We start from the raw sequence: 16469 nt of genomic DNA on the forward strand, positions 1-16469 counted from the left end.
AAATGGGCAGAGGACTTGAATATTCAAAGAAGATAAACAGGCCAGGTGCAATGGCTCATGGCTGTAATTCTTGTACTTTGGGAGGCTGAGGCAGGTGGATCACTTGAGGTCAGGAGTTCAAGACCAGCCTGGCCAACATGGTGAAACCCCGTCTCTACTAAAAATACAAAAATTAGCCGAGCGTGATGGCGTGCGCCTGTAGTCCCAGCTACTCTGGCGGCTGAGGCAGGAGAATCGCTTGAACCCTGGAGGTGGAGGTTGCAGTGAGCCGAGATCATGTTATTGCACTCCATCCTGGGTGACAAAAGTGAAACTTCGTCTCAAACAAAACAGTTTTGGATTGACAGAGCAGCTGGAGAAATAGGGGAACCGCAGGGTGGGTATGTTAAAAAAAATCTCAGTATAAGCTGTCCAGTTCCTTGGCTGACTGCTAAGCTCCATGGGCACAAAAGGAGACCAGGCTAAAAAGGCAGCAACGGGAAGTTGTAAAAACTGAGCAAAGAGATCAGCTGCTGCAAACTGCTGGAAGACAGAATTTGAAGTTTGAGTACAGGAATGTTTACTGCCAACTAGAATACAAAAAACCAGTAATACCCAGAAGAATAAAGCAGAAACTAGAGTTGGTAATAAACTATCCACAAGGTTAAGTTTGTAGCCAAAAATTACCAGACATGTAATGAAACATAAAAGTGTGACCCATATTCAAGAAAAAAAAGTCAGGCTATAGTAATTTACTCTAACTAGAGACAGGTGTTGGATTTATTAAATATTTCAAACCAGCAATTACAAATGTGCTCAGATAAATTAAGGAAAACATGGTCTCAATTAGCCAACATAAGGAATCTTGAGAAACTGAAACTACAAAAAAGACAAATGAAAAGAGCCAAAAAATATAATGGAATTTAGAAGATAAGCACAAGACTAGAAATAGAAGAATCAGTGAACTTAAGGATACATCAGTGGAAATGATCTAATCTGAAAATCCATTAAAAAAAGAAAGAAAATTGAACATGTCCTCAAAGACTTATGGGACAATATCAAGCTTTTCAACGTATGTTTAGTTGGGGTCCTACAAAGAAAGGAGAGAATGAAGTATTTAAAAAGTGTTTAACAAAACAATGGTTAATAATGCTCCAATTTTGGTGAAAACATTAACCTCTAGATTCAAGAAATTCAATGATCCCCAATGGGGAGAAAAACCACTTAAGTGCATCAAAACCAAACTACTGACAAGCAGAACTCTATGAAGGGATCATTTTACTGTATATGTATTATACTTAAGTTAAAATATTTCAAAACAAACAAGGAAAGGGAATAAATATAAGATTAGAAAACAATGAAGTAGAAAAACAGAGTGAAGCATGTGAAAAAAAAAAAGCTAGGATTTTGAAAAGGCCAATAAAACTGAAATCTCTAGCTAGACTAATCAGAGGGTAAGAAAATAAAAATTTTGAATATCAAGAATGAAAGAGTAGACAGGGTGCGGCAGCTCTCGCCTGTAATCTGAGCCCTTTGGGAGGGCAAGGCAGGAGGATCACCTGAGGTCTGGAGTTCGAGACTAGCCCGGCCAACATGGCAAAACCCCATCTCTACTAAAAATACAAAAAATTAGCCGGGCATGGTGGTGCACACCTGTAATCCCAGCTACTTAGGAGGCTGAGGCATGAGAACCGCTTGAATCTGGGAGGCAGAGGTTGCAGTAAGCCGAGATTGCCGCCACTGCACTCTAGCCTGGGAGGCAGAGCGAGACTCCATCTCCAGAAAAAGAAAAAAGAATGAAAGAGTAAAAGAGTAGACATTATTAAAGATCCTAAGACATTAAAGAATGGCGGAGATTATAAACAACTTTATGGCAATAAAGTTGACAATTTAATTGAAATAAATGACTTCAAAGACTAATTACAAAAACTCAGGAAATAAAATCTGAATAGCCCAATATCTATTGAGAAAATTGGATTTGTAATAAAAAATATTCAAATAAAGTATAATCTGAGCCTTCATTGGTGAATTCTACCTGACATTAAGAAAAATACCAATTCTATATAAACTCTTCCAGAAAGTAGAAGAGTGAACACTTTCCAAATCATTTTATGTAGCCAGCATTACTCTGACAGCCAAAACGAGACAAAGGCATTATAAGAAAAGAAACCCATAAACCAATATCCCCCCAGGAACATAGATGGCAAAAATCCTTAACAAAATATTAATGAATCAAATCCAGCTATACATACCGAGAATAAACCATGACCAGTGGTATTTAACCTGGGAATTCGAGGTTATTTTAACATTGAAAAAGCAATGTAATCTACCATAAATAGAATAAAATGCCTTATGATCATTTCAAAAGATACAGAAAAACTATTTGAAAACATGTTATAATATGCTCATGATTTAAACAAAAAAAACTCAGTAAACCAGGAATAGAAGAGAACTTCCTCAACCTGATAAAAAGATTTACAATAAAGAACCTTACAGCTACTCTACTTTGTGTTGAAAAACAGAACGCTTTCTCCCTCAGACTGAGGGACAAGAATGTCCACTCTCACCATTTCTATTTAGCAGCAAACTGCTAAGGTCCTAGCCATTGCAATCAGGCCATAAATAAAAGGAATACAGACTGGAAAGAAAAGAGAAACTATTTACAGATGACATGATAGCATATTTAAAAAATCCTAAGGATCTTCCAAAAACAGCTATGAGGATTAGTAAGTGAGATTAGCTAAGTCTCAGGATCCAACACCAATATACAAAAAATCTATTTTATTTCCATATACCAGCAAAGATTCCACTTACAAAATTCAAAAATATGAAATAATGAATTTTACAAAATATGTATAAAGTCTGTAGAGGAAATACTGTAATATATTGTGGAGAAAATTAAAGATGACCTAAGAGATATTTCATGTTCATGGTATAGAAAACTCTATATTAAGATGTCAAATATCTTTAAGTTGACCTATAGATATAATGGAAACTCTATATCCCAATTTTTGGAGGAACTGACAAGCTCCATTCTAAAATTTATGTAAAACACAAAGGACCTAGAATAACCAAAATAACTTTGAATAAACAAAGCTGGAAGGTTTATGCTACCTGTTTTAAGGACTACAATATAGATCAAACAAGATTGTTCTGGGTCTTCTATGTCTTTTGCATTTCCAAATTAAAAAACTGACATACATTGAGTATGTAAAGCAACTAGAATTCTCATACACTGCTGGTGGATATATGAAATGGTACAACCGTCTGGCTATTTCTTACATAGATAAACACATACTTACCATGTGACTTAGCAACTGTCCTCTTAGATATTTACTCAAGAGAAATGAAAATGTGTTCACACTGAGACTTACACTCAAATGTTCACAGCAGCTTTACTCATAATAGCAAAAGCTGAAAACAACCCAGATGTCCATTTATTGGTAAAGGGAGAAATTATGGTATATCCACACAATATGATGTACTACCCAGCAATAAAGTGAACCAACTACTGATACATGCAACATAGGTGAATCTCAACACTATACTAAGTGAAAGAAATCAAACAGCACTGTTCTATTTACATGAAATTCTTTAATAGTTAAAACTAATATTGAGACAGCAAGCTCAGGATAGGCTAGGTTGGGGAGGAATTAACTGCAAATAATTTTCAGGGTAACAGAAGTGTTCTGTATCTTTACTGGGGTGGTGATTCTATAGTAGCATCTACTTGTCAAAACCTATGTAACTGTAAAGTTGGTGCATTTTATGTTAATCATATTTCAAAGTTAATTTCAAAAACTTCAATGAATCTCTATTAGTCATTAGGATAAATCCAGTAGCAAGAAGGTTCTATAACATCTAACCCCTACATACCTCTCGGGCTTTATCTTGTACCGTCTCTGCCTCACTCCATGCCAGCCATGTTGGGCTTCTCATCCATTAGAACACATATGCTACCTCCAGCTCTTGACTTTTGCAACTACTCTTTCCTCAAATGCTCTTTCTTTCCCCAACTCTTATTCATCCTTGATTTTTTCCTCAAGAAAACCACCCCCCAAATCTTGGACTAGGATAAGACCCTTGGTATATACTCTAACAGCACTACTTTTTCACTATACTTTTCATATTGGCAATTATTTGCCTTATTATTGATAATCATGTATAAAGTGTGTTTCCACCCTCTAGATCAGAAGCTCTATGAAACCCGGGTTATCTATTTTGTTCACCACTCTTCTGAGTCCCTGATATACAGGAAATCCTCAAATCTTTGCTGATAAAGCAAGCAAATTGAAAAAATCTAAAAATTCTAAATAAAAGAGCGTATATAATTTAACAATATATTAACAATACATGTTTAAGTAGGGCTTATTGTAAGAAATGAAGTTTCGTATTTGGAAGTGTATTTCTTTATGTAATTCATCAAATATATCAAATAAGATAAATTATCTCCAACTACTGCTAGTAGCAGTAGTTGACTGCTACTAACAGTGAACATTATTCTAGAAACATTAGACAATGCAATACAAATAGTAAGTGAACATGTCAAGATTTCAAATTAACAGTAAGTAAAAATTAAAGTATTTCGATCAGATTAAAAATATGTAAAAATGACAAACTATAACTAGTGCAGAGAGAAATGGATACTTGAATACAGATGATAGGAGTGTAAATTGCCTAGCTTTTCTAGAGGTCAGTGAGGCAGTCTTATAAAATGCCTTAACATGCACATTTCTTCTAGGAATCAGGAAAACATTAGACAATTGTATAGTACTGAGTGATTTTAATGTGGTTTTCTTTATAATACTGAAAAATATAAATCATCGGCAATAAGTGGCTGAGGATAATTTGATACATTCATAAAATACAATACCCATACAGACTTTAAAATGACATTCCATATATATATGGGCATATATTTGACATTGACAGATGTATACAAGTAGAAAAAAAGTATATATATGGAATGACACTCAAATATACATATTTAGTGACAGGGTGTTACTCTTGTCACCCAGGCTGGAGTGCAGTGGTAGGATGATAGCTCACTGCAGCCTCAACCTCCTGGATTCAAGTGATTCTCCTGCCTCAGCCTCCCAAGTTGCTGGCACTACAGGTGTAGTATCACCACACCCAGTTAATTAAAACAAAAGTTTTTTTAGACACAGGGTCCCATTATGCTGCCCAGGCTCACACATATATATTCAAAGACATAGAAACAACTTTCTAAGAACATTTATTGGCATGGTTTTTTTTTTTTTCTTTTTTTTTTGAGACGGAGTCTCGCTCTGTCGCCCAGACTGGATTGCAGTAGCGCGATCTTGGCTCACTGCAAGCTCCGCCTCCCGGGTTCACGCCATTCTCCTGTCTCAGCCTCCTGAGTAACTGGGACTACAGGCGCCCGCCACCCGCGCCCGGCTAATTTTTTGTATTTTTAGTAGAGACGGGGTTTCACCGTGGTCTTGATCTCCTGACCTTGTGATCCGCCCGCCTCGGCCTCCCAAAGTGCTGGGATTACAGGCGTGAGCCACCGCGCCCAGCCTAATTGACATGTTAACAATATTTCTCCCTTGCAGGAATTATACATTTCCCTCATTTTTGTACTTTTCTCTGTTGAAAGTTGATAGAACAACAGAGCACTGTCTAAAAATAGTTCAAACATCGGATGCAAAGGGATGAGCTGCTAGGTTATTTCCTTAGGTGACTGTTGTGGTTTTTAAAAGTATACTGGGGACTGTGAACACTTTAAGGTTCTAAAGGTTAGATAGGTGTTTCTTGAAGTGCATTCCCACACCATCCTCTTCAGGATCTGGTATGCTAAGAGTTTCTTTGTTCCCACCCTAGCTGTACTAAGCTAAGATCAATGGAGAGGGAACCTAGGACTGGAATTTTAAACAAATTCCCAAGGAGATTCTTATGCAGAGTGATATTCGAGAACCCCTGTGATGCTGCCTATAAAGCTACAGGGCAGACAGTTGAAAGTTGCTCTTGCAGAGGGAAAAGGCTGCCCAGTTTGCAAGCAGCAGTTTAGGTGAACCTTCCTTTCCCTGTGCTTTGGCAAGCCTGCTTCATCACCTATTTATGATGTTTGCACATATAGTTAAATCTGTATCTTGACTCTATCCTTTCTACCCGTTTGTTTTATCTTACTTGGGGCCATATTACCAGGGTATATCATTTTATTATATATGATATCTGATAGGATTATCATGTGGCTATCACAAGGATATCACATAGGATTATCAGATATCATATATAATAGATATATTATTATAATATAGGTATATATGTTATATAGGTGTCTATATGATAGGTGTTTATTATATATAATAGGTGTATTATATTATATATTACATATAAGAGGTGTGTTATTTCCCATGACACTTTTTTTTGTCTCCTCCATTTAGCTTTAAGTAGCAAAGTGTCATTCAAATCAGCTTTCTCATAACCAGAAAATTGTGGCCTAACTGGAATCAGAAACTTTTCACAGCCAATTATCTAAACCAGTTCTGATGTAGACAATAACTGGGAAAATGGCAGTGTAGGTACTGTCTCTTCCAGAACCATCTGCTTCTACTTATGGTGTCTTTTCAGCAGCTATAGGGTCAGTCTGTCATGCAAAAGAGCATTAATTAAGCAGTTCTCTCTCCAGCAGATATTTGAAGGAAATTCACAACTCAATTTCCACAGTAATTGGCTCCCAATACACCTTTTCTTAGAGAGAGATAGTGACCATTTTCTTTTCTGTGATTTCCATTTTCCATGGCACCATACTCCTACACCCCCAAGCGGGCCTTACCGGCATGGTGATCTGGATGGGTTGCCGTTCTCCACTCTTGGTTGGGGTCACACCTTCTGTGTCATATGTACCCGTATAAACAACTCTGTCCCCATCAGGCTCTTTTGACTTCAGTTCCAGTGGGACAAGCACACCACCAATGGAAATATTCCTGCAATAGACTTGAGTTGACCACAAATGGTTGAAATTAGCCTATGCACCCTGTCCTGTTCTGGACCAAAACTCTAGGCAGGAAACTTACAGGGTTTAGCTAAGGGGACATTGTGGTGTGGGAGAAAGTTCTGAAAGTTCAGGAGGCACTGCTTCTCCTCTTTAGTTTGGAATTAAAAACCAACCTATATCACCAGCCCCAGACATTAGGATTCAGTTGGCCTGAGATGAAGTTTGTACACTGTTAAATTTATTTTAAGGTTATCTAGGTGATCTTAATATGCAGGTACGATTGAGAATACTGAACTCGTCCTCTAATATATTTTTTTTTCCTCCTGTTCCAACAACCAGGGGTCCTATGATTTGGAGTACCTCAAGCCTTCTACACCACCAGAAATTCTCACTGGCATCATTCCTTTGTGTTAGGATAATGGTTCTCAAAGCTAAGTCCCTGGACCAGCAGTATCAGCATCACCTGCAGACCTCAGAAAACAAATTCTTAGGCCCCACCATAGACTAAACTAGCAATTCTGGGGAGAGCTCCAGCATCTGTGTTTTAACAAGCCCTTCAGGTGATTCTGATGTGTACTCAGATTTGAGAACCACTGGGTTAGAGTTGAAAAATCCTTGATAACATTCAAATGTAACCAGAAAAAATAGTTTTGTTCCTAACAAATTAACTTTTAGATTAGTTTGAACACTAGAGGAATACTCTGGAAAAAAATGGAATATAGAACAGATAATTCCGGGGATAAGGTTGGCAAGAAAGAAGGGAAAGGAAAAGCCTGGATTATATCCAGGTGCACAACACCGGGAAATGTGAGAATAAAGGGTGCATGGAGCTGTGGGGGATGCTGACAAATAGATGGACCAGGAGTACCAGAAACCATCCAGATTTGGTTCTAGGTCCTTGCACCTTGGAAGACTAATACAAGTTTATTGAATTAAAACGTAAGCTATAAGTAGTGTCTGATGAATTCAAAGTCCTTCCACCCCTCAATAATGCCCACCATGTAGTAGATACAATAAATGCTGGCTTATTTTCTCTCTGCAGACTAGACTTTTTGGTAGACAGAAGCGAGAGGTAAAGGGCTCCACCCGCAGTTCTTCCCGGTAGGCTACTGCATGCTCCCACACACTTTCCCGCCAGAGGTCTACTGGGTGCATCATCCAGTGGTCGCTGGGAGGAGATCATCCCCGCCATGGATAAACCAAAAAAACATCCTCTTGCTGTGAGGATGTTGCTAATCCCAGGCACCATCACCAGGCTGAACAGACAACTCAGGAGAAAAAGAAAAGCTTGCTTACGGCATGGAAAACCGTGAAACTAGGCCAGAGAAGGGGCTGCCGCTCTCTTACTAGTGCCTGCTGCTCCACCCCAGGGTCCTAGCCACGGAATGGCGAAGGGAGTAGGGAGCATCCCTCAGGGAGCCCCAGTAACCATCCCTCCCCTGCCTTTCCACCTCATTCCTCCTTTCTCCCTCCTTCAGCCTTGCGGGCAGACCCGGTGGGCCGCCTGGACGGCGCAGGAGGGCTGGGATTGCGGTGGGTGAACCCTGCGGATGTCTCCCATCTGCTCCACCCCGACCGCCTGCGGTTCCGCGCCCAAGGCTGGACAGAAGGCAGGAGAAATTTATAAGAAACAGACAAGCAAAAACCCTGGCTTCTTGTCGCTGATTTTAAAGAACTCATTGAGGTCACCGCGATAGGTGGAGGGAAGCGAGAATGGAGGACCACAAGCCGAAGGGAAGGAAGGGGACGAAGGCGGACAGGGAGTGACCTCTTCCCCCAACCCCCGGGCCCGCTGGGCGCGGAGCGAGGCCAGAGGCCCCTGAGAGGCTCGGGCTGTCCCGGGGGCCTCGGTCCTCCGTCTGTACCCCATGGGGGACCCTGCCGCCACCAGGTGCCCCGCACTCACTCGACCTGCAGCGTGCTGGGCTTAATCTTCACCTCAACCTTGTAGGAGGAGCCGGTGAGCAGCTTGATGGTGCGGTTCTGGCCGAAGCGCTGCCCGTCCACCTTGTAAAACACCGGGCCGTCATTGGGCTGGATGCGCAGCGCGATGGAGAGGCGCACGAGGCCCGGCAGGTCCCCCATGTCTGGGCGAGGGTCTGGCGCGGCGGCTCCGGGGGGCGGAGGACAGCGCGGGCTGCGGCCGAGTGGCTGGAGCGCGAGGGGCGGAGAGGAAGCGCGGGGAGGGTGAGGGAGGTGGTGGAGCTGAGGCTGCCGCTAGGAATCCGCGCTGTCCCCGCCGTCCGCCCAGGCTTTTGAGGAGCAACTCCTTAGGCTGTGGCCCCCCTCCCCACTTGGCGAGGAAGTGGGCCCAAGAGACTGCTCCAAGGCCGCGCGATTCCCCATCCCCCGCTCCCGTGCGGCGCCCTCCGCGCACCCGAAGGCTTGCTTCGGCCCGCAGGCCGCCGCGCAGATCCGCGCAGCTGGGGGCGAGGGAGTTGATCCTGTTTACGCACCACAATCCCCTTCAGCTGGGGAAGCGGTCATTTAGGCTCCTCCTAGAACAGCCCCGGGCGGAAGGAGGAGAGGCTTGGGAGGCACTGGGAAGGCGCTGGGGTTAAGCGACCACTATGGCAAGGAGCCAGACCCCCGGAATCTGGATACCGCCTCGGCCAACTACGTGCGGTGGACCCTGCTGCTCGCGGATCCGGCGCCAGCTAGGCGGGAGGAGGCTGAAGGGGGAAAGGGAGACGGGAAAGGGGACAGGAAACCGCTAGCTGGTGATTTAAATTTCAGGAAATACGAGTCTTTCCAAAGCTTAGGGGAAATGGCCGAGGAAAGGCGCAATTCCACGTGATGGAGCCACACTGGATTAGGAATGGATGCAAGTGAAAGAAAATAACCATACTCAAGGAGCTACATCTTCTTGTGGGTGTGCATTTCCATTATACGTATGCTCGTCTCAAAAATGACATACATAAATATGTGCAATTAATTACATATATTTACACAGATTTTGAAGGGTGAGCTGTTAACCCTGTAAAAGGCAACTGGCAGGAGCCTAAGGCATTCTGGTGACAAAATGGTGGGAGGGGTCAAAGGATTATTGGCAGGGCGCCCTATGCGACACCGCAGAGTTTAGATTTTCATATTAAGCGTGATTAGACAGTTTTTGTGGCACAGGTCGGTTGACAGCTGACTTTTGGAAGCGAGGGGAGACTCAAGGTATGAGGACTGTGCTGGGAATGGCTTCCCGGAGCAGAGAGAGCACCTGCTTCAGCACCACCCAAGTGGATAGTACCAGAGCCGGGGAGCACACCTGGGAAATGAAGTGGGCTAGTGAGAACAAATGGGTAGGGATGGGTTTGCTTGGCAGTTTTTGTTTACCTAAGTTAGACTGCTTTTTTAAAAAATAATAAGCTATATGTATAATATATATGTAATATGGGTGTTTATTGCAACATTGGTTGCAAAAATAAAAATAAAACCTAAATCAAATGCTAACCAATAAATAAATGACTGAATAAATTCTTATACACCCATACTACAGAACGTTGCACAACTATCAAAATAATGAAATATAGGTTGCATTGGCAAACACATATGCAAAAACTGTTAATGATAAAAGTGGGGTGGCTGGGAAACAGCCTGAGAGCGAGCATTTTATCTGTTTTGTTTGTTCCTGTTTCCCCATCATGCCCAGAACAGTGCCTGACACATAGTAGGTGCTCCAGAAATAGTTGTCGAATTGACTTATGGTTGTCGTCTTAATCATGTCCATATGTAAATTCTTTCATATCTTTAAAATTAATTAGATCCTTGTGATTTACCTGGAATGATGAAAAGAAATCTAATTGCAAGTAGCATCTCTAGTGTTTTAGAACAATGAAAATTTTAAAAGAATATAAATGTGTATGTTTTTATTAGCACTTTTAAAAGAATGAGAGGGTTACACAGTAAACTTAATGTTGGTTATTCTGGTGTATAAGTAGTGGAAAGCGGGTATCTTTTTGGGGTCATTTAAAAGCCTTTTTGGAAATTTTGCCTTTTTTCCTCAACATTTTGTTTAGTAACCCCACAATCTCAAGCCAACTTCCACCTGTGTATCAAAAAGAGCAGTGGACTTGGAAGATGATGGCTCCATTTTAAAACCTGGTTCTAAGGCCAGCATGGTGGATCATGCCTGGAATCCCAGAACTTTGGGAGGCCAAGGCGGGCAGATCATTTGAGTCCAGGAGTTCATGACCAGCCTGGCCAAAATGGTGAAGCCTGTCTCTACTAAAAATACAAAAAGTTAGCCAGGCGTGCTGGCACATGCCTGTAGTCCGAGCTACTTGGGAGGCTGAGGCATGAGAAGCGCTTGAGCCTGGGAGGCAGAGCTTGCAGTGAGCCAAGATCATGCCACTGCACTCCAGCCTAGGTGACAAAGCGAGACTCTGTCTCAAAAACAAAACAAAACAAAACAAACCAGAAAAACAGAAAATCCCTGGTTCAAGCCTGGCTGGGTAGTGCACTCTTGTAGTCCCCACTACCTGGGAGGCTAAGGTGGAAAGATCACTTAAGCCTATGAGTTTGAGGCCAGTCTGGGCAACATAGTAAGACTGCCATCTCATAAATAAATAAAATATAAAAATAAAAAAACCCTAACTCTGCCACTTCTTAGTTTCTTTATGCAAATAACTTAACATCTTTATGTTTCAATTTTCATCCTTTGTAAAATGAGGATTAAAATACTTCCTTCTCAACATTGTGAGAATTAAATGAGGAAATGCTTATAGGATATGAGGATAATGCTGGGCAATATCCATTAGGAATAACATTTTCAGGACCATACAATGTAACGTCTTAAAACGAAATTAGTAAATGTAAAAGTAATTGGAAAATTTGTCATCACTGATACATATGTGCAAAGAATATGAATATGGAGTCTGATGGACCTGTGTGTGTGTTGCCATATCTGTGGATTACAAGCTGAGTGACCTTGAGCAAAGCTGCTTTAGCCTCTTGTAGCCGCAGTTTTTTAATTTGTAAAATGATGATGGTGACATAGATGATGTTCATAGAACCGAATGAAATTGTGTAAAACATGTAAGAGTATCAGGCCCATATAGACACTCAATACATTGTAACTATTTTTATTTAAAAATATACTTACTGAATATATCACAACTTTTAGTTTAGATTTAGGTTTGTTACTGGGGTGTATTGCATGATGCTAAGGTTTGGAGTAGAAATGATCCCATCACCCCAGCACTGAGCATAGTTCCCCATAGTTAGTTTTTCAACCCTTGCCCCTCTTCCTCCCTCCCCAGCTAGAAGTCCTCAGTGTCTATTGTCACCTGTGGAATAAGGACTTACTAGCCGGGGAGGGAGGGAGAGGGGTAAGGGTTGAAAAGCTGTTTTATGGCCATGGGTACCCAATGGTTAGCACCCACTAAAAACAAGAATGTGTGGTATTTGGTTTTTTCTTCCTGCATTAATTCATTTCTTGCTATATATTTTTAAGGTAGCTAGTGCTTTCAGTCTTACTGTAGATTTGTTAATTATCACCTCAGATTGGTGACCTTTAACATTGTCTGTCTAATGGACAATGCTTATTATCATTCTTTTGAAAATTGTGAAATTGAGCCCAAGTGAACGATGGACTTAGTGGTCATTCAGAGGAATCACATGCTATGATTCAAACGATTCTCCTGCCTCAGCCTCCCGACTGCTTCTGTTCCCCCAAAATGCCTATGTTGAAAACAAATCCACAAAGCAGTAGTCTTAAGAAGTGGGTTCTTTTGGACGTGGTTAGGTCATAAGGGCTCTTCTGCCCACATGAATGGGATTCATACCCTTGTAAAGGAGGCTTGAGGGAGCTCATTTGCCCCCTTCTACCCTGTGTGGATGCAGTGGGAAGCTGCCATCTATAAAGCAGACAGTGAGCCCTCACCAGATACCAAATTTGCTGGTGCCTAGACCTTGGACTTCCAAACCTCCAGCATTGTAAGCAATAAATTTCTGTTGTTTATAAATGATCCAGGCTAAGGTATTTTTTTATAACAGCATGAACAGGCTAAGACATTGTGCTAACAACCGTTCCATATTTCACTGTTCCAGTCTCTGCTGAATTCATATTGTAGAGTTCAAAAACAGCATTATGACACAGGACATAGTTGTGTGCATGTATATGAAAATAAAGTAGTTAAGAGTGCTGGGACTGGATTATACACATATGTATACACACAATTATGTCATGTGTCATAATGTGTCCTGGGCTTGGGTTATACACACACACAAACACATATACACAATATAATACCAGCCCTTTTAACAATGTATTTTCCTTTTTGTTCATGTTTGTTTTCAGGTACAGTTTAACATCTGCAAAAGTTATTTCTTATTTTTGTTTTTAAATTAGTGTCAATGATTTATGATGTACTTGACTCCTTCCCTTTGCCTACCTCAGAATGTCTTAGCATTAGAGATCTTAACTGGTACACTTTACATTTTATTTATTTTATTTTATTTTATTTTATTTTATTTTTGAGATGGAATCTAGCTCTGTCACCCAGGTTGGAGTGCAGTGGTGTGATCTCAGTTCACTGCAACCTCCACCTCCCAGGTTCAAGCAATTCTTATGCTTCAGCCTTCTGAGTAGCTGGGATTATAGGCATGTGCCACCACACCCAGCTAATTTTTTTTTTTTTTTTGTAGTTTTCAAAGCAGAGACAGGGTTTCACTATATTGGTCAGGCTGGTCTTGAACTCCTGACTCAAGTGATCCACCTGCCTCAGCCTTCCAACATGTTGGGATTGCAGGTATGAGCCACCGTGCCCAGCCAGGTACACTTTACATTTATCTCAGGGCTTCCTTTCTGGCTAGATTTAATATACACAAAGACAAAGCCATCCTCCTGGACCAATTCTGAAGAACCTAGGTCCTCCCTTAGGCCCCCACAAAGGATTCTGTAGCCATGGCAATGAGCAATAGGCCTCATTTGTCTGCTAGGCTCTTAGGGATCTGGTTTCCTCCTTCTACAGTCACATGCAGCTTGGTCTGGGTGATGGCGATAGTAATGTCAGCTTTGTATTTTGTTCTGGGCCAGTTTAGCATAGCAATTTATGTTCCAAATAATGCTTTTGCTGTTTCCCAACATAAATCTTATCTGTCCTGAACAACCAGGACAGCCCCACTCACTTTTTCTCCACAAATATAAGTGAATACTCAATTAAAACTAGATTCAATGACGATAGTTTTCTACTTTTTCTGTTCTTGACTCCTTTTGTGAGGCTGGCTAGAGTTCCATGGAAAAAGAACACAAACCTCCTTACATTAGGTGGAAATATCTGTATTGTTTCCACCACACCAATACTTCTAATTTTATATCTCCAGGTTCAAACATTTGTCTAAGTTGCAGATTCACATAACCAACTCCTGACAGAATATCTCTACATACGTATCTAATAGGCTAACAGGTGTCCCAAGCATAACATGGTTGAAAGTGAATTCTCAATTTTTTTTTTAACCTCAAATTCATTCTCCGTGAAGGTTACTTTTTTTTTTTTTTTTTGAGAGTGTCTCATTCTGTCGCCCAGGCTGGAGTGCAGTGGCTTGATCTTGGCTCACTGCAATCTCCACCTCTCGGGTTCAAGTGATCTGCCTGCCTTAGCCTCCTGAGTAGCTGGGATTACAGGCGCCTGCCACCATGCTGGCTAATTTTTGTATTTTTAGTAGAGATGGGGTTTCGCCATGTTGGCCTGGCTGGTCTCGAACTCCTGACCTCAAGAGATCCACCCGCCTTGGCCTCCCAAAGTGCTGGGATTACAGGTATGAGCCACCGCACCCCACTGAAGGTTTCTTATCTCAGTAAGAGGCATCATAGTTTTCTCAGCTGCTCAGATAAAAAACATATTGGTTTATTCTTGACCCCTGTCTTTTTAACCCTTTGCATCCAATCTATCAGGAAGTCCTATCGGTTCTTCACAAGCAAGCTGTTTCCAGGCACTTCTCACCATTCCTACTGTTACCACTGTAGTGCAAGCCACTGTCACCCCCAGGCAGAACACTGCACATGGCATCCTGATGTCCGTCCCACTCCCACTCTTTCCCGTTACAGTCTGCTGTGAATATTTCTGCGCCTGCATCATACTCCAGGTCCTCACTCACTTTATTTTTCTTCAGAGCATTTGTCACCAACTGTAATTACAAAAGAAACTTGCCTACTTGTATATTGTACCCCCACCATCCTCTGCAACCCCAGTGTATAAATACCTTTAGGCCAGAGATTATATTGTGTTTATAACTATATTCCCAGTACTTAGAACTGACCCAACTGTATAAGGGTGCTCATATTGGTTCGATGAATGTACAGATACATTACTTATTCAAGATTGTCATTCTTCTCCTTCACCAAGGCCCAAGTCAAGTTCTTCCTTCTCCTTGAAGCTATAACCAACTAGTCTAGCCCCCACCAACACTCACTTCCTTTGAAGTCCTACAGCAATCATGGTATGGGCAACTTTCAATTAATCAAAATGTTGGGAGTCATGGAGGGCTGGGAGAAGATAAAGTGGCATGGATAATCCAAATTCACGATAAAAATAGAATTAGTAAAAAATCCAGTACAACATTTATGTAATATTTTTGATATATCTAATTTCTAGGGCATGTTTTCCCTGTATAGATTTCTTTCAAAGGTAAAAATGATACAGCTACTTTTAGGAACACAAAATGTTACACAAATTGTTAAACCAAAAAATAGCAGTCTTCTTTGATTTTCAAATAATACAGCGAGGTCCACGACATATGAGTGTATCAATGAACAAGCTGTCTTTTTAGAGTTCTGTATTTTCCAGCCATAGTCTGAGATACTGATCTCAATTTTGTTTTTGCTCTCTGCTTCCGCAGCACCATCATTTCCCATCTTCATACTGAGCAGCCTCACAAAGCTGTCATTCTTCAGTCTTTGCAAACAAGGTTTCCATGCATTGGACCTAAGCCACTGGTCATCATCATTTTCTTCAGAGTGTTCTCTGAAAAACTAATGGTACTGTGTGAATATGGTTACTGAGCAAAATAACACATTAAAGTTTTTTATTTATTTATTTATTTATTTATTTATTTATTTAAGATGGAGTCTCACTCTGTCTCCCAGGCTGGAGGGCAGTGGTGCGATCTGGGCTCACTGCAAGCTCCGCCTCCCGGGTTCACGCCATTCTCCTGCCTCAGCCTCCCGAGTAGCTGGGACTACAGGCGCTCGCCACCACGCCCAGCTAATTTTTTGTATTTTTAGTAGAGACGGGGTTTCACCGTGTTAGCCAGGACGGTCTCAATCTCCTGACCTCGTGATCCGCCCGCCTCAGCCTCCCAAAGTGCTGGGATTACAGGCGTCAGCCACCGAGCCCGGCCAAAGTTATCTTCTATTCTTAAGGCTGCAAATATTTTTTGTTTAGTGCAGATCAAACCAAACAAGGACCATTTTCCGAGTCTCCTGTGATGGATCCAATCCATTACATCTTTTTCTTTTCCAAGAAAAACAATTTTCCATAACGTTTTCTTTCTTTCTTTCTTTCTTTCTTTCTTTCTTTCTTTCTTTCTTTCTTTC

The 16469-nt window shown here is 41.4% G+C and overlaps 1 protein-coding gene across 3 annotated transcripts in view; it reads right to left on the bottom strand.

Moving 5' to 3' along the window:
• The window catches only part of CNRIP1 (cannabinoid receptor interacting protein 1), a 33336-nt gene extending 23660 nt beyond the window's left edge, over positions 1-9676 (bottom strand). The window contains exons 1-3 of one of the 3 annotated variants that reach the window (XM_011984991.1): positions 9318-9359; positions 8847-9091; positions 6779-6929 (exon numbers count right to left, since the gene is read on the bottom strand). In XM_011984991.1, coding sequence (XP_011840381.1) covers positions 6779-6929; positions 8847-9025 — 330 coding nt within the window. In that variant the 5' untranslated portion in view covers positions 9026-9091; positions 9318-9359. Of the gene's footprint in view, positions 1-6778; positions 6930-8846 lie in introns of all 3 variants that reach the window. The other 2 variants (XM_011984993.1, XM_011984992.1) reach the window with 2 other exon arrangements.
• Positions 9677-16469: the final 6793 nt, after the last annotated feature.

The sequence above is a fragment of the Mandrillus leucophaeus genome, unplaced genomic scaffold (assembly GCF_000951045.1).
Source record: "Mandrillus leucophaeus isolate KB7577 unplaced genomic scaffold, Mleu.le_1.0 Scaffold279, whole genome shotgun sequence".
Classification (NCBI taxonomy): Eukaryota; Metazoa; Chordata; class Mammalia; order Primates; family Cercopithecidae; genus Mandrillus; species Mandrillus leucophaeus.